This window comes from Barbatula barbatula (genome assembly GCF_947034865.1).
Source record: "Barbatula barbatula genome assembly, chromosome: 1".
Classification (NCBI taxonomy): Eukaryota; Metazoa; Chordata; class Actinopteri; order Cypriniformes; family Nemacheilidae; genus Barbatula; species Barbatula barbatula.
This window is the reverse complement of record NC_136766.1, coordinates 32652596-32678593: the sequence shown is the minus strand read 5'-3', so window position 1 is coordinate 32678593 and position 25998 is coordinate 32652596. Positions and strand designations below refer to the sequence as shown.

At 38.0% G+C, this 25998-nt stretch overlaps 1 protein-coding gene across 4 annotated transcripts; it reads left to right on the top strand.

Moving 5' to 3' along the window:
- The first annotated feature begins 1341 nt into the window (after positions 1 to 1341).
- Positions 1342 to 25739, top strand: mctp2b (multiple C2 domains, transmembrane 2b). Of its 4 annotated transcripts, XM_079461035.1 has the most exons (22): positions 1342 to 1497; positions 7950 to 8474; positions 10723 to 10843; positions 14097 to 14239; positions 16576 to 16652; positions 16732 to 16843; positions 16952 to 16984; positions 17216 to 17383; positions 17466 to 17596; positions 19043 to 19229; positions 19394 to 19487; positions 19830 to 19932; positions 20025 to 20127; positions 20454 to 20555; positions 20672 to 20746; positions 20934 to 21053; positions 22314 to 22427; positions 22564 to 22605; positions 22725 to 22834; positions 23053 to 23162; positions 23401 to 23498; positions 24002 to 25739. In XM_079461035.1, exons 2-22 carry the CDS (start codon positions 8028 to 8030, stop codon positions 24077 to 24079), a joined length of 2568 nt encoding a protein of 855 aa, XP_079317161.1. In that variant the 5' UTR covers positions 1342 to 1497; positions 7950 to 8027; the 3' UTR covers positions 24080 to 25739. The 4 variants fall into 4 exon arrangements, with proteins under 4 accessions (XP_079317161.1, XP_079317162.1, XP_079317164.1 ...); XM_079461036.1 differs by lacking the exon at positions 16952 to 16984 and having other exon boundaries at positions 1359 to 1497; XM_079461037.1 differs by lacking the exons at positions 1342 to 1497; positions 7950 to 8474 and adding an exon at positions 9641 to 9803.
- Positions 25740 to 25998: the final 259 nt, after the last annotated feature.

Sequence of the window (25998 nt, the reverse complement as noted above, 5' to 3'; positions counted from 1 at the left end):
ATTGACCCACTTGCGTCAGTCAAACATTTTTAGGATTAATTGAATATTGGTTTAATATTGATCTATTTCAGATTTTTAGGGATTTGCATAATTATATTAGATTAGATTAGATTCAACTTTATTGTCATTACACATACAAGTACAGCATAACGAAATGTAGTTTAGGTCTAACCAGAAGTGCAGTTAGCAAGTGCAGGATATACAGTTAGAATAAATACAGAATACAATATGAGAGAATATTATACAGTGGGCATGGACTATAAAAATATTTTGAAGTAGGAATGTTCTATGAAAATATGACAGTAGGTATATACTTATGAACTATAATTATAATTATATTGAATATTTATGCAAATCGTGATCTATATTTTTCAGTTATGCAACTCTGTTACGTCATATTTCTTTCTCCAATATTATTTCGTTTTCAATGAATGCTTTGAAACAGAATGTTTGATTGTTTTAGTGACATCTGGTGTGAAAACAACGTGCAGTGAATCAGTGTATATAAAGTTGGTGGGCACTCAGTGGGCTTGCTGTCCGAGAATAGGCTACTGAAAGTGTTGAACAAATTTAATTCAGTTCTTACTAGAGACCATGTGCCGATCATTTTCTTATTATTATTTGTGACACAAGGCATGCATGCTTATCAGAAAGTCAACCTGCAAAGAGTCATTCACAGCATATCTCAGTTCATCTGAACTGACCACTTGAATGAGAAAACGTGAATGGTTGAATTGCTCTATCATCCACATGACTTGACCGATTACAGAAACCTTGTTTCATGTGGGTCAAAGAGTGAGCTTCTGACAGTATTATACAACTACTATCACTGGCTATTTATATAGAAGCTGTGAACGCTTTCTTGCACCAGGGGGCGCCTGGTGGCTCCAAAGTTGAGAATTACACCTGAAAGTTTATGTTAACTTAATCAAATCTATAATGAATACTATAGGTTGATTCAAAATACTGCTGCCTGAATTTCGTGTAAATATTAATATTCGTATAAAAGCGCCGACATTGTAATGTTATCACAAACAACTATTACTAGTGCATCTTACCTGGCGTTGAGAACAGTTACAGGTATCACGTGACCCACCGGCTCTCCGCCGTTCCGGCAGTTCTAAGGGTACATTTTGGATAATAATTAACGACTGTATATTAGTAATGAAAGCACAAAAAATAAATATGTTTTTTAATAAAAGACTATTATAAAGGGAGAACAGGTAAAACAGAAACCCATCGTAGCCTACTTAACCAATTAGAAACACTTTCCTGCGCTTTGGGCCACTTAAACCCCGCCCACAGTATAACAGGAATGCGTTTGATTGGCTCATCTCGCTCGTGCTTTATTTCTGATCAGAGAGGTGTTTTACTGTGCTCGCGCTACTCGAGAAGGAAGTTACCAGCAGCGCTGCTGTGTACAGATGAGATGTTTTCTCTCAGGTCCTGTGCGTGATCGCCGAACTCTCTGAACATGGTTTATACGCTGGACGTCAGGTAACACTTCTTACAATGTTGTTTATTCAAATAACTGAATATGGTCAAATGATTGAAAGCCAGGGATATTATATTTATATGTTGGCACTGTCCCGCAAGTAACGTTACACGAGCTCATTTTGATCACTTTCCATAACTATTCACAGTGTTTCCATGACATGCGATATTATGTCAGACAGGTTATTATAATGCGCGTGTGCGTGTGGAATAATGACATTTTGTTCGTTTTTTCGTAGACGGTCATATTTCTCCCTTTGTGAAAGCGAATGGGGCTGTCAGTGCATTGTGCCCTGGGAGGGACTGTGTGTGTTTAGTTTGACAGCTGTCAGGAGGGACCTGAGTCAGGAAAGAAATATGCTGAAATGTGTCTTTAGCTTTACTCTAATGAGTTTATTTTTCTTTTGTACGTTGCCTTCTTATCTCAAACAAATGAACGGGGTTCCCAAGCCATGGAAGGTCATGGAAAATCAAGGAAATTAATTGGTCAAAATTAAATGGATGGATGGATGGCTGGATGGCTGAATGAATGAATGAACGAATGAACGGATGAATGAATGAATGAATGAATGAATGAATGAATGGATGGATGGATGGATGGATGGATGGGTGGCTGAATGAACGAATGAACGGATGAACGAATGAACGAATGAACGAATGGATGGATGGATGGATGGATGGGTATGTTGGTGGATGGGTGTTTGGGTGGGTGGTTGTATGGCTGGGTGGATGGATGGATGGATGGATGGATGGATGGGTATGTTGGTGGATGGGTGTTTGGGTGGGTGGTTGTATGGCTGGGTGGATGGATGGATGGATGGATGGGTATGTTGGTGGGTGGGTGTTTGGGTGGGTGGTTGTATGGCTGGGTGGATGGATGAATGGATGAATGGATGGATAGGTAGATTAGGTAGGTAGGTCAGTCGATAGATAGATAGATAGATAGATAGATAGATAGATAGATAGATAGATAGATAGATAGATAGATAGATAGATAGATAGATAGATAGATAGATAGATAGATAGATAGATAGATAGATATAGATGGGTGGGTGGGTGGGTGGGTGGATGGATAGGTAGATTAGGTAGGTCGGTAGAAAGATATATATATAGATAGATAGATAGATAGATAGATAGATAGATAGATAGATAGATAGATAGATAGATAGATAGATAGATAGATAGATAGATAGATAGATAGAGATAAAGAGAGATAAAGAGAGATAGAGAGAGAGAGAGAGATAGAGAGAGAGATAGAGAGATAGATAGATAGATAGATAGATAGATAGATAGATAGATAGATAGATAGATAGATAGATAGATAGATAGATAGATAGATAGATAGATAGATAGATAGATAGATAGATAGATAGATAGATAGATAGATAGATAGATGCGGTGGTTCTTGTTTGTTGCAAGGCCCCCCCGAATAACAATTTATAATCTTAAACTTAGAATGTAATTGAACGAAAAACATATTCAGATATACAATGCTGGAACATCTATTATTTTGTTTGTCGGTCTTATTTTTCTGATGTTTGATTGCATACAATTTGTGATCAATTTCTATATTTCATAAAATGCCATAGAAAACGATCCACCTTGGGTCCCCCCAGTTTGAGAACCACTGCCGTAAGGTACAGATGAGACGGTGTCTGACTGTGAAAATGTGTGAAATTTGTTGAATAATGTCTGAACACATAAAGGCTCATGTGCATGTGTGTTTGGAACATTATTGAAGGGATATGTATGGTGTTTGCACAGCTCCACCTTAACTATTAGCTTAACTTTACAGCCGGTCTTATTTACACTACAGTTAATGATTACACACAGTTTTAGAAAGTGTTTGTATCAAACGCCTCATTTGGTTGATGTGCGCCTGGCTATTGTGTGGTCAGCTGTTTTATTGGCATATGTAACTTAGATTGTGTTATATTACAGTTTTTCTCAATTGTTTACACACATTTTCTGAAAGCATGGCTCATATTCTCAGAACTCTACACACAAATCCAAAAACACAAACACAATTGGCAAAACCCCTCACTTCTCCTGCAAAATGAAACTTTACATTCAAAACAATGTTCTTTCTTCTCAAAATGGTATTTTGTTTTCAAATGACAAACACAAACCATCATATGAATAAACATTTATAAGAACCAGTTGAACACTGATGTGCTCTTTATAAAACACTATGATGAATGTAAAACACTTCTCCATTCATCATAATGACTTTGCTCTTTATTTGGTTCAGTGTTACACTTACTACAGACAATAAATATATAAGTGTGTTGTAAAATATTTTTTGTATATATATATAAAAAATAGATTTTATAGTAAGAACACACAAATACACGATAACAAATATATTTTATATATATATGTGCAGTGTACATCCCAACCAACGCAAAGTGGCACATACAGTGGTCTACATACAAAACAACAGAAGAATTTACTGTATACAGTTACAGTAAAAAAACGATGCTGCATCTTCTCTTGGGTTTGGGTCTGGCCACAGCAACTCATCCACATCACAAGCAATGTTTTTCAGTCCAGCCATGAAAAGCATCAGCTGCTATATCTCCACATGCGTCTTCCATAGCTTGGAGAAGGGGTTTACACATTTGTGACAGGTGTTTACACATGTGATGAGTCAGTGTGGATATTTGAATGGCAGTGTGTTCCTTGTGAAAACAAGAGATTTTTCTGCCTGAAAATTGTGCCAAATGCAGAGAATTGTGTGTAGTGTTTTGAAAAAAGTGTGTTTTAGATCTGCAATGTGAGTGTAAAGCAGGAATTGTGCTTGTAGTTTAGCAGAATTGGTTCAGGGGGTTGGTGAATGAGTTACATGTTGTGGTCATTGTGTCTCAAGTACCAATATTTGTGTGTAAACAATCGAGAAAAACTGTAAAATTGCGCTGCCAAATTTGAGTTTAAAATAGCGATCTGATTTTCTTTTTAAAGTTCCTCAAAGTTTCATAACATGTATGACAGAGAGTAAAGCAGTTCGCGCTGAATGAAAACTCATTCTTCTATTTTTGAGATCTTTGAAATGATTCTGTTTTAAAGGTGGTCTTGTATATTAAGTAGCCTGTGGTTTCGCATGAAACCCAACTGTGACATTTACTCAGCCATTTCCTCTCACAGAATGGTGTGCTGGCTTTAGTCCAGCCCCAGATAATGGGTCCGACTGCAGAGGGAGATGATGTCCAGGTCAAGTGAATGAGTGCAGCATGCCGAAAGATTTGCAGTGTTGCAGAGTGACATCGATACAAAGATCTGTCCTGCAGTCGCTGTATAAACAACATTTATAACGCTTAAACTTCACAGAAATAATCATAAGTGTACGTTGTTTGTTTACATTATTTACATGATCAAATATAGAAATATTATCATAGAGAATATTTACTCATCATACCAAAACAACCATAATGACAATATTATAAATGATTTATATAATACAATTATTTACAATTTAAAAAACGTGAGAATCTATTAATAAAATATTATTATTATTATTATTGTTGTTGCGCTAGTTCATCACACACACAGGCTTATTTTGACAGTGCGGTTTAAAGGATTAGATTTATTTTGTCAGATTTATTTCCTCTGTTTTGGTGGATCACCCCTGCTAATGCTATTTATTAGGTGATCAAACTCACAAACCTACTCATGTACTTTAAAACTTCAACTCTCTCTCGCGATAAAATCAAGGAAGTTTCACACAAAACAAGTTTTACATGTGACATAAGTGAATGATTTAAAGCAAATGTGAATGTTGCTTGCATGCGAAAACAAGCTGGTTGGATGATCAGGCCGGTGGCTGGTTGGTTACTCATTGGCCCAGGTCTAAAGAATCCACCTGCACTTGGTTAAGGGGTTGTGTTCAAATCCATAACAATAAATATGAGCGACGTAATTAAAACGCAAATAATGAATCATGTGTCCTCAGTCCATTAGCAGTAAATAGCTGCGAGGTCACATTACAGTATGTCACAACACAAAGACATGAGCTGAGCTTGTGTGCTGCTGTTCAAGGGTTTAGGCGTTTAACTTGTTGGGCCTGTTTAAAACAAATGAATATTTAATTTGAATACATCATCCCAGAGGGACATCATGGGACTTGAATCACTCTGTTTAGTGTCAATTTTTCTCGAAGCAGTAGTTTTTGGTCTGTTTTAAGAACAGACAAGTGTCTGCAGTAAATTACACCTTCAGAACAGCTGAAAGGAAATCAATACAACTTAACCCCAGCAGATGTTTGGCCTCTAAATGTTTAATGCAATTTGTTGTAAAGTGTCGTTTTATAGCATGTTGCTGTGAGCCTTCAACAAAACACAGTTATACAGAATCTCAAGACAGGCAGACAGTAACTCTGTTTTGTGTATTTTGTTTTTATTATATTTCTGTTTCTTATTTATGTCTATTATTTATTTATGCCTGTCAAAAATCTCCCCGTATAGCACACAAAACATCGGGGAGATGTCTATTTGATGTCTGCATTTACAAGACGTATTTATTTGTATCTTTTGCTCATTTGCAATACATCTCCGAGACGTTTCCTGTCAGGCATCATATAAACATCTAGAAGATGTCTGTAAGATGTTTACGAATAAGAATGGATGTAAAACTTCCTTTCTAAGACGTTTAGCAGATGTATTTACAAAGCAGATGTTTTTTACATGTACAGATGTGGATCGTGACTCTATTTGAGCTTGATTTTGTTAAAATGTTATTAGTGTACGCCACATCACGTGTTATTACAAACATATTTGTTTAACCCTTATGCGGTCTTCGTTCGGGGGGTACACTCAGAGACCCCGGCAAACAAAATATCATTTTGTAACAAAACAATTGCTTTTTTCAGCAAATGTAATCTAACTCTGTTTATTCATGTTTTAACTCCACATTTATGTAGTATTTGGAGGATTTATTATACTTTTTATATAAATAAATAACAAAATATATACAAAAACAGCTTATTGTGTATAATTCGCTTTTTAAAAGACCCGCAATTTTAACTGTCATTAAAGGGGATAACATAGCTCATTTGACATGGTTTAGCGTAGGATTTCTGCCCCATCTTTTGAAAAATGCCGTTTTAAAAATATTTTTACCAGAAGCTATGTTCTATTAGAGGCGGATTTGATATAGTTATCTAAGATCGTTGCTTGTCACACTATAGGAACATGATCGCAGTTAAAGTCATGTCACACTCTGTGATCTCACCTGTATTTTATGACAGACTGTACGACACATGCAAGAAGATTGTCCGGCATACCAGTTGGTGGCAGTAATACACAAATTCGTCGTTTATCAAACACCAGTAAACCTGCAGAAGAAGTTTGTCATCAAACTGTGACGTGAAGCGCATAACACGTGCAAAAAACGTTTTCCCTCTGTCATGATACAGTGGTGATGACACGTCGAACAAACTGTCTTTCTCTATAATTCAACACGCTTTTCTTCTTGTTGTACAGTCCACCTCGCTCCTTTCTCTCCGTGTGTGTTTTTCTCATTGTTGTGGTCACCTTAAAAGAGATATTTTCTAGTTTTTTCATTTGGATTCATATTATGGATAGAATTCATATTATTCATCACATTTAAAAAAAACTACATTTTTTGTAGTGACATATTTTTTCAATAATGTAGCATTATGACTGGAATCCAACCTGAACAAATACAAAATTTGCAGACTTTAGAGTTTATCATTTATTTCAATCATCTGTTTTTCATTTAATTCTACAAATTTAATCTAAACTGTGTGTCTCTCTCTCTCTCTCTCTCTCTCTCTCTCTCTCTCTCTCTCTCTCTCTCTGTCTCTGTCTCTGTCTCTGTCTCTGTCTCTCTCTCTCTCTCTCTCTCTCTCTCTCTCTCTCTCTCTCTCTCTGTGTTTTATATAAAAAGCTGACCCTGAAGACCGCATAAGGGACTATATGACTATACAGAGTCTTTTGCACGTTTCTTGATGCATGAGAACCTTTTCAGTTTCGCATGAATACTCAAAATGTGGTGGCATTTTAATCAAATGAAATAAAATCATTGTTTGAGTTCAACTGAGTACGGTGTACATCATTCAAGCTAACAAGTGAAGACGTGTTCCATGACGTGTCAATGACAATGTGTGATTTTCTACAAGTGAAAGGAAAGACATGAAGTCATGTGCATTGCAGGCTCCACCTACCACGTTGTTCACTTGGCTTGCAGAACCTGTGCACACATGATTCTCAGACCGCTTCTCTTAGACTTCACTGATCCAGCGTAGGATGGTAGCTGTGTTTTGAAACATTGCTTATAGGTCCATGCTGGTCTCCAGCTGGTTTAGCCTTGCCAGAAAAAGTCAAGTGACATTCTTTCTCAATATCCTCGCACACATGTCACCCAGATGTATATGATCTACGATGTTAACTTTAGGCCAGTTTTTGACAGTTTCGTTTGCTCCCTTATCCTCCCTGCAGGTCTTGAAGCTCTAGTGTGGGAGAGAGAGGCCTGTACGGCCAACTAGGGAAGTTCAAGTAAACTCTTACGACGCTGTCATGGAGGACAAAAGGTCTGTGATTGGCAGCCTGTGCCACAAAGCCAAACTCCTTCGATCTTCACGGGTCGGCAGTATCAAACACCCCAAAAAGCCAGAGGTGAGGGAGGAGCATCCGCTGGACCAGCGGATGAGAATGTCCTCCCCCATAAGCCACTCCCATCATCGGACATCCTCCCTATTGGGCCACTCCCACCAGCAGCCGGCTAATATCCGGCCTTCTTCTGTCTGCAGCCCACCCACCCCTCCCAACATGAACGTGCAGAGAAGAGGGGCCGTCACCGGGATTGCTGATTCGCTGAACATGCTGGTGGATTCCAAGGTCTGGCCGACGCAGGAGTCAGACGGCGCACACGAGGAGCAGGATTTCTTTGAGGCTTCGGAAAACATGGAGCAGATGCTAAAACTAGGAGACACGCAAGTTCCTTCACCAGAGAGTGTGACTGAGGTAAGTGGTAACGTTGATATATCGGTTGAATGAATCATGTCGGAGGAAGGAAGTTTTTAATAGCAACACTTTTTATTGCAGCTTACTCTTCACATTGTGTTAGACGAACATTTTCTTGAGATCTTGAAAGGGTGAACAATACTTCCTCGTATTAAATGATTTTAGTAAACTGTAGTTAATGGTTATTAACTATAGACAGGTTCAAAAACACTATAGTATGAAGGAGTTGTAGTACATTCTCAGGTGAGAAGTTATTTCTGCATCTTACAAGCACTGTTGGATAACAAGTGTTTAGCTTGATCCATCTAAACTAGTGCTATTTTAGAGTTTATTTATTCATGCATTGCAGTTTTAATAATATCAAATGTGATGTGCTGTTGTTATAATTATTATTAGTTGAATTAGTAATATTTCATATTAATATTGCCATTTAGGATTTAGCAATATTTTTTATTTATGTGTATTTTAGTCTAGTTTTGTTGCAATATAATGATATCATTTATATATATATATATATATATATATATATATATATATATATATATATATATATATATATATCATTTATTTGATTTCTATATAATGTATGTCTACTTTTAAACATTATTATTATTATTATTGTTGTTGAAAATAGTAACATTTCAGTCAATATTTCATTTAATTTCAATTAACAGATATATATATTCAATGTTTAAGTCTCATTCAACGATACGAACGCAGGTCTGGACTTTTTCCAACTTTGGCACCCCTTGTGAAGGTGAACCATTGTTTTACTACAGTAACCGTAGTTTAACCAATATATTTTGAAGTAATACATATTGTCGGCCAAAATAGCATGGCTACTACACTTTTACTATAGTAAAACCTATAAATTAGTGGCCCTAATGGATTATCAGCCTAGCTATATTGTAATTCAAATCAAAGGTTAGCAAATATAATAGATCTTCTTTATTGTTTACTTACCTCTATTGTGTAATGCAGTTCCTCTGAACATCAGTGTCATTACTGAAGGGAACTTGCTGTAACATTTCCAAGCCAGACAATGTGGTAATCCATCATGAGAGCATGCTGGCGCTTCTCTATTTGCTTAAAATGCAAATGATCGTCCGGGAAGTGTTTTGATACCTTTACGGTACTGTGATCACACAACATTTAAGCAGACTGTTATAGATCCCGTGGTCAGATGAGGATGGACGCTACCGCATGCTTGACTACTTTCTGTTGCGTCGGTGATCCTTTTCTTTTATTTTAGCGTTGTTGTTACATTGACAATGTTTCATATGGGCGCTACTTAGTGGACACTATGTGATGGGTACCGTATGTTTTTGGGTGAGTGAACTGTTGTGTTTTCAAGGTGTTTTAGTGGGTTTGTAAGCCCTTGAACCCTTAATCGCTAAATCTAGAAAGATTAACTTTAGGTTTGCGTAAGGAAGAGAAACCCTACACTGTGCCCTTCTCAAAACAAATTATACAGCATCTTAAAAGCCTTTTTACGGGTTTCGCAGGTGCTGTGTTCTTTATACAGGGCCTATTTGCCCCACCAAAGGTGAAGTAACGTAAAACCAGGACTGCTTTTGCTTTGTTAAGTACTTTAAAATACTGCTGAATTCCTCGTTGTTGTTTGTAATATGACTTTATGAAGATTTCTCTTCCCCGCAGCTAAGGAATTTTTAATAAAGCCGGCTGTTCTCAGCAATATGCTCTAGTATTAAAAGTTACCGTGACAAAGTGAGGAAAAATGAGGAAATGATTCACACCTCTAGTTTGCGAATAACTGTTTCTGATGACATCCAATTGATCGTTTGTTATGTTTGTTCGTTTATTTGTTTTGGAGAACAGAAGACACAGTTGATCAGAAATGGTTCGGAAACGTCCTTCATGCATGACAGCGAGAACAATAATGTACATTGTGTCCGTGTTGTTTTTCTCAATATACTGTAAAGAGTACTAAAGGACGTCTAATTTGTTTTTTTAAATGTCCATGAAACGGATCATACTGGGCATGTCAGTGTTCTTGTCTTCAGCTGGCATTGAAAGCTCAAGGTTTACTCTTGTTTGAACGTCATGCGAGTGGATGTCCTATTGAGTGCGTGGCAAATATGAGCAAACAGCCTAGAATGTCCTCGATTTTTTTTTACATTAATATTACAGACTATTTGTAAAGAAAATATATATATAATTATATATACTATAGGTTATAAGCATTTTTAGGACTCCATGGTTAAAAAAATATATATTTTATTTGCAGATTCTGGACATGAGGCCAGAGACGCATGGAGCGGGTGAGAATCAGAAAGAGCGTGAGAGATCGTACCTGCTCACTATATGCCTGAAGGAGGGACGTGGGCTGGTCATAAGAGACCGATGCGGTAGGTGTCGATTTGTGTGTATAGCCAAACCACACCCTGAAACGCAACACACCTCCTGCGACTGTTTGTTAAGGTGTATTTGCATGATAAACATACAGATAAAGGTGTCATATCCTTCCTTTTAGTAAAATTTCAGGTTTTGTAGTGTGACTCCCAGAGGAATGGATAAACTCGTGTATAACTTTAATGTACGGCTGTCAATCTTGTGGTAAAGCATCTGTGTGTGTATGGTGATGTAAATGTTTGAAGACTTTCCTGTTCACACTGAAGGAGTTGCATTTGAGAGCTCTGCATCGCTCAGCCAATGACACGAGTGTTTTAAGTTATGGTGCTGCTCGATTATGACAAAAATGGGAAACATTATTCTTTCGGCTAAATCCTGAGATCACAAATATTTATCTGACTTTGGAATCAACGTGTATTTATTGAATAAAATGAAATCAATAAATGCATGCATTGTTGAGCTTCATGTCAAACCCAAGTCTAGACACAAGAATACCAGAATCGATATAAGGAAGCTTGGGACGGCCCTTTTTGACAACATAGTAACGCAGAATGTCCATTTTACTATTACATTTTTAGTTAAGTTATTAGCAAAGTGCATTTATGGAAGTCGTGCCACTCTGTGACGTTTGCAACACCTCCGGGTAGCTATTTCAGTCATAGCAAGACCACAGTCCTATCTACATGAATGAGGCAATACGGGTATTTCTCAAATCGCTGGCAAAATAACAAATAAATAACATATTTTCAGTTAAGAGTTAGACATCAACTGTACAATACATTTGGTGTGCTATGTTTAAGTTGCAGTAAAAGCACTTTGTTTGGGGTAGCTTCAGCTAAACAGGTTGGCAAGAGCCCCGTCTTAGAGAATGATCAGCTTGGTAGGGACAAGATCTCGTGGTCACGTGAGAACACAATATCCTCACACAGTCGGCATGATGGGAGTTTTGGCCTCGAAATCGCGAGCATTTTAATCGCATTTGCTCCTTAAATTGAACCTGTGTGACCTCAAAATATATTTGGGATTGGGAGAATTTGTGCACATTTTGTTCAGATGTGATGTGCTTTCATTATTGTACAGAGCACGCTAATAACTGCACATACTGTGAGCTGCAGTGACCCACATTCGACAGTGTGATTTTCCATCCCGCAGCGCTACTTTCCCATAGTTTTTTTATGTAAACACGCACTAGACGTGTCTGCAGCACGAGCGTTTACGGAGCATTCAGCTGAACAACAGCGGACTGTACCACAAGTACAGTATAGCAATTGCATACGTTATTACGTTATTTTAAAAGCATTCACAGGCAAACCTCTTCAAAGACGGATCATCTGTCTCTTACATATGTGCAATGTAAACATGATGTGTTTATGTAGTTTTAAGTGTTTCTCCGAAGGCTTTGAGGGTTCAGTCAGTGGAGGAAGGAGGATCGACATAGTGATATGATCACCACCTCTGCTAACATGAGCACTATGCACAATCATATGGAGAAAACAAACAAAGCTGCTCCTGTTAACAAAACAAACCATATGTTTCGTGCAATTACTACCTGTCAGTTGAGTTTAAATAGAAATTTAATTTGTTTCATTAAGTCGATTTTATAATGACAACGTTTTTTGCATTTTGTGTTTTATGGTGAATAGAAGACATTTATATTTCATCATTAAGGATTTTGAGAATCACGTCTCATGGGATAAATGTCTCATCACACCCCTAATGATTGCGTCTTTTTACCGGAAGGCGGAACTTTCTTCTATAGGACGTTTCATTTCCTTCCCATTCATAGTCATAGAAGGGGCGCATATACTGTATGAAAATACGTTTTATCTTTTGTTAGGAGTTAATAGAACGAAACTTCATCGAAATGACGCAATCGACATTTTAAATGATCAGCATGACACTAGCCATCCAGTGTTCCCAGCCCGAACAATACATGTTGGAGTTTGATTTGTAATTGTTTAGCTTTATATCTGCAGTAACATTGTCTTCATAGTTTAGCCAACATTCCTCACAGCACATTGAAACCTGTCTGAGGTCACACCCGTTTTGAGACGGGGCACACCTATACTCCTCAGATCACTCACTACCCTTTAACAGCTCATCTGAAACGTGTGAAAACAGACGGGAGATCAGCAGACAGATGGGAACTTGGATAGGTGTCTGTAGTTTGTCATCAATACAAGTCCCATTGCACAAACTCCCTTCCTGTTTATCATTCTGTGTATTTTTTACTGTAATTTGCGGTCAGTTGTTTAGGTTTCAGACCTGTTTCGTGTCAATTTCATAGGAATGTGTGTCCTTAAAATAGTTTTTAAAAAGTTCAGCTAAATATGAAGAGTTTGGTTCCATGTTTTTTATTGTGCATTCCAATTAATATCAATCAAACTGCAGTTGGTTTGTTTTGATTTAAGCTACTGTAACAAAACAAATACAGCTAACTAACACAATAAAACACGATAACATAATAAAAAACATGATTTTTGAATGTTAAAGTTATCTCATTTTGGAACCAAATTCTTCATATGAAGAACCATTAAGAACACAACTCTGAAGTAAAACTAAATGCTGCCCCCCACTGGTGCAAACGTTCTTTTTATTAATCGGTGCCAAATAGACAGGTTTGGGCAGTTGAAATATTTCTCCGTCAGGGGAATTTGAAGCATTTCAGGGGCAGTTCAAATATTAACTGGGGCAGTTGTTGAAAACTTTGAGTCAGGAAATATGCTGGTTTGCTGTCATGCATTAATCTTGCTCTGAGGTGTCAACCACATCCTCATCGGAGGCTAAACCCACACAAGCTCGACTAAACTGAGTTTACTGCAGGTCTGCGGTGCCTCAATGGAACGGATTTGATTGTGCATGCACCTGTTTGCAAGTATATGCAGTTCACAGAAGGGTTATCAATGAAGTGGAGATTTCTGAGATGTCTGAGACCGCCAAAACTCAGATTTTTATTGCATTCAAATCTGGTATTGCTTAAGTTGGTATGTTCAGGAAACTCGCTGACTTTAGTAAACCAAAGATTTAATTTCCTGTTACATGGTTTGTTGTATACTCATGATCTCATTGGACAACAGAATGGCTCTTGGCACATTGCTATGCCACAAACCCATTTGATTGTTTTTACAAAACAGCAACTGCAGACGTCAATAAATGTTTTATTTATTTTTGCCATATGAAAAAATAAGGATCACATCATTTACATTAAAGTACATTTGCAGAGGTCACTAAAAAGCTGTCTCATTTCAGGCACCAGCGATCCGTATGTGAAATTCAAAGTGGATGGGAAAACCTTTTACAAAAGTAAAGTGGTGTATAAGAATCTGAATCCGGTCTGGAATGAATCCTTCTCTTTCCCGGTCCGCAAGCTAGACCAGAAACTCTTCATTAAGGTACAGATTTACTCTGAGTCCTCTACGGGTGATTCTCACGAAATCTTGGTTTCTCATTAACCCTAGCATCTTTTATTTCAGGCCACGTTTACATGATGAAAAACTGAAAAGGTTTTCCTTTGCGTTTTCGAAAAGTTTCACGTACACATGACAGCTTTATCAAAACGGTCTGCATTTACATGGATGCAGGAAAACAGTGTCAAAAGTGCTTTTTAATACCGTTGGTCGGCGTATATGTGTGTTTGAAGTTTGGCGAATGTAAATTGTGTGTCTCCGCTGGTCTTATTGGTGCAGCAAATCCACATTTTGCTGGGAAAACGTATGAAGTATTCATAGTCGGGAAGCCGCCATATTGTTTTGTTCACTCGTGACGTCATCGTTGTCAGAACGTTCCACCTTGTTGTTTACATGGAAAGACAAACGGCTGCGTTTTCAAAAAGTTGCATTATGAGAACCGTTTTCAAAAGTTGTGTTTTCAGTCCCCTAAAACGCTGTTTTCCAAATAAACTAACAGCCAAAACACATACATTTTGTTTCTCGTGTAAAACCTTTTTATTGTCCCCCTCAGCGGCAATGTTTTCTGAAGCATGGAGTCAACACACACTAAATACATAGTAAACTCACAAAGAATAAATATAACAAAAACACATGAATAAAAACTACATTTTCATATTTGCGTCGATCAAGCTTATGGCACAAGGTATAAATGAGAGTTTGAATCTGTTGGTCTTGGCTATATGGACTCCTATACAAAAATCCAGAAGGAAGGGTCTGAAATGCAATATGGAGGATGAGGGCTCTCCAATATAATGTCATTCGCTTTCTTGTTTTTTTAAAGATTTAGTTTGGGGCGTTTTTGCTGTTGCCCGGAGCGCAACAGCCCCATATGTCGGAGCACTAACCACAAGGCCATCGGCTCCGACATCATTCGCTTTCTTGAGCACCTGCCTGTTGTACAAGTCAGACGGCACCGTGATTTTCAAACCCAGAACTTTACTACAGTTATTCACGACTTAAACCAACATACGAATTAAAAGTTAAAATCGAGTCAATATTTGCTTTTTAAAACAGTCAACAATGTCCTGTTGATATTTAACTCGGCCAGCTTCTGAAGACAATAAAGCCTCTGTTGGCCTATTTAACACGCTTTATCAGCATTGCGCCTAGATATGTGTAACTTTCAACCAACTCTATTGGATGATTATCTATAACTACAGTCTGATTCGACGGAAATCGATACACGTGTCCTTAGTTTCTACGCATTCAAAAGTAGCCCTGCATCCTGAACAAGATTCAATAATAGCCCCGTTGTCCCCTTCCTTTATGACTAACAAGCTTTACTATCCTGCCCTACAAGGGCAAAGTGCAGTAACAACACATTTGGTCGAAATTAAGATAAGGTTTGAAATGGGCTTTGTAACATCTGTTCTGTGTGTCTCCTGGTTCAATTTTGTCTCGTTTCAGGGAAACAAGAGTGTCAGAATTGCAGTAACCTGCTGCAATGACTGCCTGGTGTGAGAACTTTGAAGGCATTTATCTCAGTTTCAGTGTTTGTGTAGTTACTGCACTTTGCCCTTGTAGGGCTGTATGACTGTATCATCAAGAAACTTCAAATGTGCCGATTTTCAAACTGACTACAACACTCGTCGGTGTAAAAGATGGATGGGAGAGGAGAAAGTACGCATCCCTGGGGGAAGCCCATAGATGTAATAATAGGACTAAACAGTCTGTTGTTGATCCTTAACCCCTGGACCTATTTCTAAGGAAGTCAAATATCCAAGCGGCCATACTGGCATCCACACCAAAATCCAATCTAGGCTTTCTAACCACCAAGCCTGGTTGGATCGTATTGAATGGCGACAAAAAATCCAGTAAGGTCAATGCAACGTCCATTATTCAGACCCGTCATTCATTTTCAACTATCCCATACTGAGCCCATAGAATTGGTTCTTAATTTAAACTCAACTTTATCCTTATAATTTATTTTTGCCCTTTTGATTTCAAGTCTAATCTGCTTCTGAACATTGTTCACTTCATCCAAATCCTCCCTGATTTTTTCTTGCTAACAAGCAACTCACCCAAGGCTTACTATTTGGATATATCTTAAAGTGGTCGTGCAATGGTGTTTCATGCATTCTGACTTCTTTATAATGTTAAACGTGTTGTCTTCTTATCCTTGACATGATCAACTTGTCAAAATGAGTTGGGCGTATCATGTAGTATTGCGGTTTCGTGAGAATGTCCCCTATGTAACACATAACACAAAAAGATGTATTAATATATATAAATATATACTATGAGTTCAAGAAACACTCATTCATCCATCAATCATTCAGGTTTACGACCGAGACCTGACCACGGATGATTTCATGGGCTCCAGTTCTGTTGTCCTCAGTGAACTTGAACTTGAAAAGTAAGTCGAATGATATTTTCTTAGAGTTGAACCTTAAGTTTAGTTTCTCATATTGTTTTTGTCTGGACTGTTGAAACAGGACCAGTGAAATGGTGTTGGCGTTGGACGACCCCAACAGCTTGGAGGACGATATGGGAGTGATAGTCATGGACATCTGTTTATCCGTGCGAGACAGCATGAACAAAAAACATGTACGAATTGAACTGAATTGTAGTCTTTCTTTTTTGCACGGCAAATGCTGCTTACTCTACTAACTGCTGTTTTGCTGCATATGTCTTAAAAAAACTTTTATTGAGAAGAGGCGGGTCCAGAAGAAAAAAAGGAGTTTTACGGTGAGGATTTGTTTTAGAATAGCACATATGTTCCTAATCTCTTACAAATCTTCTGATTGTTAACTTGAAATCGATTTCCCAAATATTTTCGCATTTTTTGATCACCTCTGAATCAAGCCTTTTTCTTTCTCGCCTAAATTTGATGTATGAGCTGCCTTTTGTCATCTGCATTTTGTTATCCCGAGCCACCGGTGTCTAATGCTGCTTCTCAATATGTGTGTTGTTTATCAGGGAAGTACACCAGAAAACCAAAGACGTCTCGCGGATTCCATGAAGAAAAGCCAGCTGTGGACCGGAGTCTTCACTATCACTCTCGTGGAGGGCCGGGACTTTCCAGTGGACGGACAGGCCGACGTGTTTGTACGCTTTAAACTGGGGGATCAGAAATATAAAAGCAAGGTATGGAGGACCATGAATGGTGATCAAAAGTTTGTTCTGTTTAAACAGAATATGAATGCTTTTTATGCTTCCACTCTCATAGAGTCAAATTAAGAAGGTGAAACCACAGTGGAGAGAGAAGTTCGACTTCAGCCAGTTCCCAGACGGATCAAACCTTCTGGAGATCGAAGTAATGGGAAAAGGGGGACGGAAATACGAGGAATGTTACGGACAGTGAGTCTGAGGTTTTGTGAATGACTTCACAGATGAAATGTATATGTTATGTTTTACAATCCAAAGTTCTTTTGTGTCTAAAGGGGACAGTTCACCCAAAAATTTAAATTCTGTCATCATCTGTCATCAATCGGAGTTGTTCCAAATCTGTCTACATAACTTAGTTCTGATGATCACAGAGAAAGATATTTGGACGAAGGCTTGTAACCAAACAGTCCTTGGACCTCATTGACAACCATAGTAGGAAAAATGACAATTTTTTTGTTCTGTTGAAGAAGAAGGTAGAACGTAGAATATTTGGCAAACAGTTCTGGGTCACTTTTGACTACCATTGTAGTTTTTCCTACTATGGTAGTCAATGGGGTCCGAGAACTGTTTGGTTACAAGCATTCTTCCAAATATCTTTGCTTGTGTTTGCTTGCTACCAAAGAAAATATATGAATACAGGTTTGGAACAAATAGAGAGTGAGTACTTTATGACAGAATAAAATTTTTTGGGTGAACTATCCCTTAAAATGTGTAAGTACATCAGATTCAACTTAATATGTTACATTGTGAGCAGTGGTGAGTTGCTGTAGCTTTAAACATTTAAAAAGTTACATTTTAAATTTCAAAGGGTCATATGGCGCGAGTATGTGTTTTTCTGTGTCTTTGGTGTGTTATAAGTCGCCCATGCATGTATTAGACACGTAAAATTTCAAAAATTATAGTGTCGGAAAGTAAGATTTGTTCTATCTAATAAATGAGCGAATGCTCACCCAGACCTGCCTGAAACACCTCGTGTAACCACACCCCCACAAATCTACGTCAGTTTGTGGTATGGTTTGACTAAGACCGCCCAAATGTATATGGGGTACCTGTCAGTACAATTGCTTTGGAACCTGATGTTCCAAATATGGTAAGAGGCGTTACATTTCCGTCACACGCTTGCAGTATTCGACCAATAACAACGCACTATTTAACTGGCCAATCATAACACACCTCGCTTTTCAGAGCGATGAGCTTTGTAAAAATTCTGCGCGTTTCAGAGAGGCGGAGCAAAGAGGAGATACAAACATGCACGGTATGTGGAACATACAGTGCTTTTGAAACTTAAACTGCGTATACACGTTGCATTCCATCTAAAACAAACAATAATATTAGTTTTAGCCGTGTCATATGACTCCTTTAAGGCAATACATGTTTATATAATTACAATATATGTTTAACATAACAGAAGCTGCATATTTGTACTTTTTAACATATTGTTTACTTTTTAACTAATTTTCTGCACATTTTAGCATTTGACTGACTTGACTAACGCATTTAATACTGCATTTAAACAATTCATTTTATCAGCATGCTAGTTCTCTGGAAATCGAAAGCATGACCTTTGCACTGTTAACACTTCTGTCATAAGTAATGTTGTCGGTAGATTTATGAATGAAGTTATGTAACACATTTCAGGTGTGAGGTCCTCTTGTCTGGGTTGCCGTTGAATGAGTCCACGCTGTTCACACCAGAGCTGGATTCGTGTCGAGGGAAAGTTGTGTTTCTTGTGACGCCCAAACCCTGCTCTGGTGTTTCCATCACAGACCTCGTCGCTCCACCACTGGAGGAACCTCACGAGAGAGAAAACATGCATTTCAAATACGTATGTGTACATCACTCAATGTGTTATTTAGAATGCAGGTCCGCCATCTTGAAAAGGTCAACTTTTCAGTGGCTGCCTCATCATCAATGAGTTTTGTCAAAACCATCAGATGCAGCTTACTTCTTTACAAAGGCATTTTTTTCTTTCTTTCTTCATCTCATCAGAGTTTAAGGAACTGCTTTAAGGACAAGAGAGATGTTGGCTTCCTTCAGGTCAAAGTGATCAAGGCCTGTGACCTCATGGCTGCTGATCTAAACGGTGATTGGCTAATTTTATGTAAAGTTTTAAAGAGAAAGTTCACCCAAAACTAAAAACTGTCATCATTTATTCACCCTAATGTTCTTTATAACATGCGTATGTTAATGTTTCCTCTCTGAAACATTTTGAGAAATGTCTCAGGGGTTTCCTGTCCATACAGTGAAAGTCAGTCTGGGTCGGTGTAGTACCAACGTTCTTCAAAATATCTTCTTTTGTGTTCTGCAGATAGGGGATAGTAAATGATGAAAGAATTCTTATGTTTGAGTGAACTGTCCCTTCATTCGTGAAATGTAATTGCAAATGAAGGTTGTCAATGATGTCTGGTGTTCCGTGTGTCATCAGGAAAAAGCGATCCGTTTTGTGTCCTGGAATTGGGAAACAACAGACTGCAGACTCACACCATCTACAAAACCCTCAACCCAGAGTGGAATAAAGTCTTCACTTTGTTAGTATCTGTATAACTGTTTATACTGTACATTTATATTGTCGACATTACAGTAAATATGCTCATCTTTGTTCTGATTGTTTCCCGAGCAGTCCAGTGAAGGACATTCATGAAGTTCTGGAAATAACTGTGTTTGATGAGGATGGAGACAAAGCTCCGGATTTCTTGGGGAAGGTGGCCATTCCTTTACTCTCGGCAAGTGTAGAACATTTACATTTGTTTTACCGCAAAGAGCAATGATGAAGTTTCTTGGGTGCGATAATCCAATTAATATAAAAAAGAATCTTTATACCGCAACATACCGGGGTCAGCTGTGGCCTAATGGTTAGAGCGTTGGGCTTGTGATCAGAAGGTTGCCGGTTCAAATCTCAGTGCCAGCAGGTCATGACTGAAGGGCCCTTGAGCAAGGCACCTTACCCCTGATTGCTCTGCAGTAATGTGTCACTGTATAAAAACTACTTGTAAGTCGCTTTGGATAAAAGCGTCTGCCAAATGAATAAATGTAAATGTAAATGCAACAGGTACATAATGGCCAGCAGGTGGCTTGTCCTCTGAGAAAAGAGAATTTGGGAGGACTATCCAAAGGAACCATATTACTGGAGCTTGAAGTTATCTATAATTCTGTGAGTCTGGACTAAGCACAACAGACACATCTATATCAATATAGTTTATCTAAGATAATCATTTGATACGCTATTTCATCATCTTTTATATTTTGGTTCTATAACCCATTGTTTAGGTCAAAGCAAGCATCAGGACGTTCACACCTAGAGATCAAAAGTTCATTGAGGACAATGCCAAGTTTTCCAAGAAGGTATGAAGTTCAATTGTGTTCATATTGTGTAGTGTACTATAGTACAGTATGCTACTATGCAAGGGCATGTGTCCTGTTAAATGTGTTTTTTATTCTTTACTGCTGCGATGTTTGTCAATTCTCATGTGTAATTCGCTTTAGATAAAAGCGTCAGCTTAAAGACTTCATGTAAATGTGATATCAACAGGTTCTTGCCAGGAATGTTATTCGCGTGAGGAACCTCTATCGAGCCGTGTGCCGCGTGAACCAGTTCATCAAAAGTTGTTTTCAGTGGGAAAGTGTTCAAAGGAGTATCATAGCATTTCTGGTGAGACAAATCTTTCTACAATACATTCTCCATCTTAAGACGTATCAAACAATAGTGCTTTATGTTCATTTCAGAGTCAAAGCTGCGGCAAAAACACAGCGGTGAGGAAGGCGGGACGTGAGGCGGGGTCGGTGGCGTGAGTGAAAGTTGGAACCGGGCCCGGACATAAACCATAAACACAAACTTTACACATGTCCGGGCCCGGACCACTCTCGTCAACAGTCCTGCCGGTCATCCTTTTATGCTCCCGATCTCATCCGTAAGATATGTGGGACCGGTGCGCGCACAGCTGATTCCTTCTATCAATCACGCCACCGGCCCTGCCTTGCGGCTCTCGTCGCGCCTTCCTCACCACAAACAAGTTCAAATTTTTTGTTTTTTGTGTCTGTTTTTGAGTTTTGTATGTTCACATTTACATTTAGTCATTAAGTAGACGTTTTTAACCAACCTACTTACAAATGAGGCATATAAACGGAAGCAATCCGCGCAACAAAAGGGCAGCAGAGCATAAGTGCTATAAAAAAATGCTATAAGTGCACAAAGCTATAAAAAAACATAGACAATAACTGAACAGTGGTTTTTAAACTTTTTCGTTGTAAGCCCTCCTTTGTGTAGGGTGTATCGCTTCATTCCTAAATAACTTATGATCTTAAACATAGAATTTTAATGAAACCAAAAACATATTTTTTCCAATGCTGGAACATCAATTATTTTGGTTGGTGGTCTTATTTTTCTGACGTTCGATTGCACAAAAATGATCATAAAATGCCCCCCCCTGATCCATCTTAGTGCCCCCGTTTGAGAACCACTGCTATAGACACAACACACATATACATATAGCCCATTCTTTTTTAATAATAATAAGGAAGAGAATAGTAAGGAAGAGACAAAAATGTAGTATTATTGTGTCGGGTGTTAACAAAACAGATGTGTCTTTTGCCGATTCTTAAAGACGACTAAAGATTCTGCTGTTCCTGTTTAAGTAAGATTTAGATTTTAGATTAAATATGAATTTGAGACAAATGCTGCATTAAGTATCATACAGATAAACTCAATGCCCAGTGTAATTTTGTGTTTTATTATTAACTAAACATTTTACAGTATATTTCACCTCAGGTCAACTTATTGTTAAAATATATAATTTCGTATTCAAAATTTTCCACCATCTCAATGAAAATGTACTATTATAACCAAAAGTTCTGATGCATCTGATGATATGATCTTTAACTCTTCATTGAGTCTAAATGTTGTCTCCCACAGGTCTTTATTCTTACAGTGTGGTATTGGGAGTTCTTCATGTTGCCTCTGTTCTTGGTTTTACTCATCGCGTGGAACTATCTTCAGATCGCCTCGGAGAGAGTCAGCAGGGACCTGGTGAGCGAACTACCCTCAGCAGAGACTTACATTATCAACTTTTGGAACAAAATCCCCATTTGCAATGAGTGTTCTTCAGACATATTGGTATCTGGTATCTGTAAACTTGATACTCAATCAGGCGTTTTGTTGGCAGGACACCATGGAGATGTATGAAGAGGAAGATGAAGATGAGAAGGTAAAACAAGCTTTTTTCTATCCTTTCCAAGATCGTACTTGTTAAAGAAGTCAACAATTTCATTCATCTTAGAAAACAAGTGTAGATTTTGTCTTTTCTTTTTCTTTCCGCTGCTGTAGGAGTCTGAAAGGAAAGGGTTAATGGAGAAAATTTACATGGTTCAGGAGATTGTCATCGCGGTCCAGAACCTGTTGGAGGAGATTGCGTGCTTTGGTGAAAGAATAAAGAAGTGCGTGTTATGTTCATCTTTTCACTCCGGATATATTTCACAATGACTTTAAATTACTATTGTTTTATTAATGAAACTTGGTATCCACGGTAATGCGTTGATATTCAGAAAGGGTTAGTAAACCAAGTAAACTGGTTTGAAGTTTTCATAAGAATGAATGCATTTAGGACATTATCTAATAAATGAGAAAAATGAGAGTCTTTGTCTTTCCTCCTCAGTACATTCAACTGGTCCGTGCCATTCTTGTCTAATCTGGCCTTCCTGGTTCTCATCATTGCCACCATCATCACATATTTTATTCCAGTACGCTACATTGTTTTATTATGGGGTAAGACATCCAATACTGTATCATATTGTACCTTAGAGCAAATTAAAAGGCTTATTCATCTTTAGCCACGAAAACGTTAAGATACGCACATCCAAAGCATAGCCAGGTGCAAGATCAAAAAATATATATCAAATATATTTTCTAAATTATTTGTAAAAAAACAATTGCAGTTTATTTTAAAAGAGTCTGCGAGTGTGAAGAGAGGATGTTCAATACCCGGTGTTATCTTTTTTTTCAGGTATGCATAAATTCACAAAGAAACTGCGCAGTCCATACGCCATTGATAACAATGAGGTGGTGGACTTTCTCTCCAGAGTGCCGTCAGATGTCCAAATGGTAATAAGCGCAGAATATTTAAAATTATTAATATGAGATTTATATACTAAAATCAAGATCTGTCTTGAATGTTTTCATCATTGAAATCAATATCATTTGAGGTACATCATTTTCAAGTTCAAGTAACATAACTCTGTCAGACACGTGGGTTTGTTGTGTGTGATGTCACCGAGGCGCCATTTTGGAGGTATCGATGCATTGAGCAGTGAACTGAAAGTATACAGAGCGGTACAGCAAGACTGTACCTATTACTATCTTCTTTACGGTATAAAATAAGTACATTTACTTACACTTAATACCCATAATGTGCTTCGATTCTCGCGGGGGTGACGTAACCTGACAAAGTAAACGTAACCTGGCGTAACCGGCCCCCTCTTCGTGGCCGGCCGCTTTGTTAAAGTCACATGACCCGATTCATTGTGATAAGCCTGATGAAAACATTCAAACGAACGTGCATTTCAATGAAAGCCTTTTAATGTCTTGAATAAATCTTCTTTATTCAGGCGCAGTACACAGAGCTCAGCAGCTGTACTTTTCACACACCTTACAGGAGAAGAAAAGCCCACCATAAAGACCCCTGAGAATATTTGTGTGAAGAACATTTGACACACAACAGTGACTTTACTTTAAAGCAGATCGCAGGTGATCTGTTTATATTAATGCAAATGTGATTGATCCTGTGTGGGTGAAATGAAATCCTTCATGCTGGATGTCTGTACATCATGAAAACATGATACCGGATTGTATTGAATGAACCTGCACATGGATAACACAGATACGCAATAAGACTTCTTACTGTACAGCTCTGGTCAGTCTGTCGCAGTCAGGGGTGAAGACTCTCACGAACGGAAGTGATCTTAAAAGTTCTACACTGCATAGTTTCCAGACTATTGATGGATGCTAGACACCCGTGCAGTTACTTACAGTACATTTTTATACACATTTTTATGGAACATGTGCTGTTTTCAGTTTTGTAAAGGATAATACGTTAATTAATTTTTTGGTGTACGATTTTCACCTGTGTTTTTTGTAAAGACATGGCTTAAAAATATTTTTGGCCTATTTAAATTAATTATTTGTAAAAAGACAAATGTTTATAATAAACTTATGCTTGAGTGCATGAAAGTGCCTTTGACGAAAAAATATTACAGAAATGACAAATGAATGGAATTTGTGCAAAAATAAAATTCTAAATACATAATACAATTTTACAGTGTTCCAATCTCACAGGATTAAATTTACATCCTGTGAGCTACCGATGTATAATCCAGTTGAATACACGATCATAGATATTGTCTCAATATTTTATAGGATTATACAAACCGAAATACTTCCATTTGGCATCTTAATCGTTTCACAGACCTGTGTTTCCCCTACGATTACCCCAGTGGGGCGCCGCCCCTCCAACTGCACCCCCCGCCCCCTAGAAGGTCAAGTTAATTTTATTTTCGATATATTGCCAGATCACAAGAGAAGTAATTTAAGGTTACCTTTCCTATAGAACTAAATTAACAAATTAACTAGAATGAAGTTATTTATAATATTTACACGATAGCGTTTAATTTCTGTCTCTACATGGTCGTGCGTTTACATTTCTTCTCAGCTCTCCGTATCGAGTTCTGCACATACACATGTACTCAGTACACAGGTAAACATACACAGCTTCCCCACCAAAGACACGTCGCATTTAAAGACCTGCGTACACCAAAAGCAGGTAAATAAATGGACACTTTTACTGTAACGAAAATGCAGCATTAGCCTAATAAATTATGTTTAGCTGTCAGTCAGTTTACTGTTTACTATATAGGTTTGTGACAGATCTTAAACCATAAGGTCTAAGGTCACAGGTACAATGAAAGGTGTCATGATTCTGCCGCATCATGTCATGTTTCTCTTGGTTTAGTGGCAGGATCATGGCAGAACCTCATGTTTAATGTGGAGAGAGGCATTTATGGCCCTTATGCATGCCATACACTCTCTCTGGTCTTGTCTCTCTTCCCACCCTCTTGTCTCCTCAGTAGTGATTTCATGCCCTGCACCTGTTCCCCTCTTGATTTGTTCCCTTATTTAATGTCTTCTGTCTGTGTAATGTTACCCTTGTCACGCAAGTCCAGTTTAGTTAGTAGTTATGTCTAGTGTCTATGTTCCTGCATACCCTTCCTGTTCTTACCCTTGCTGTTCAGTTGTTTTCCCCCTCGTGGGTTTTTATTTTGTATTGATTAAAATCCTTGTTAACCCCTTACCCGCTGTCTGTGCTCGGGTCCTCTGTCCTTGTTCCCTCCACATTCGTGACAGAAAGGTATCTCATGGCACACTTTTAAATGAGAAAATGTAGGGTAAAAACACACATTCGCTCACTTTAAGTATTTTTTATTTTTCTTGACATGAATAAAAAAATTGAATTGCAATATAAAAATATATTTATATATATATGTATATGTGTATATTTATATACACGCCATTTGAGCATCCGGTGAGCAAGCACAACAAACTTGTGAAC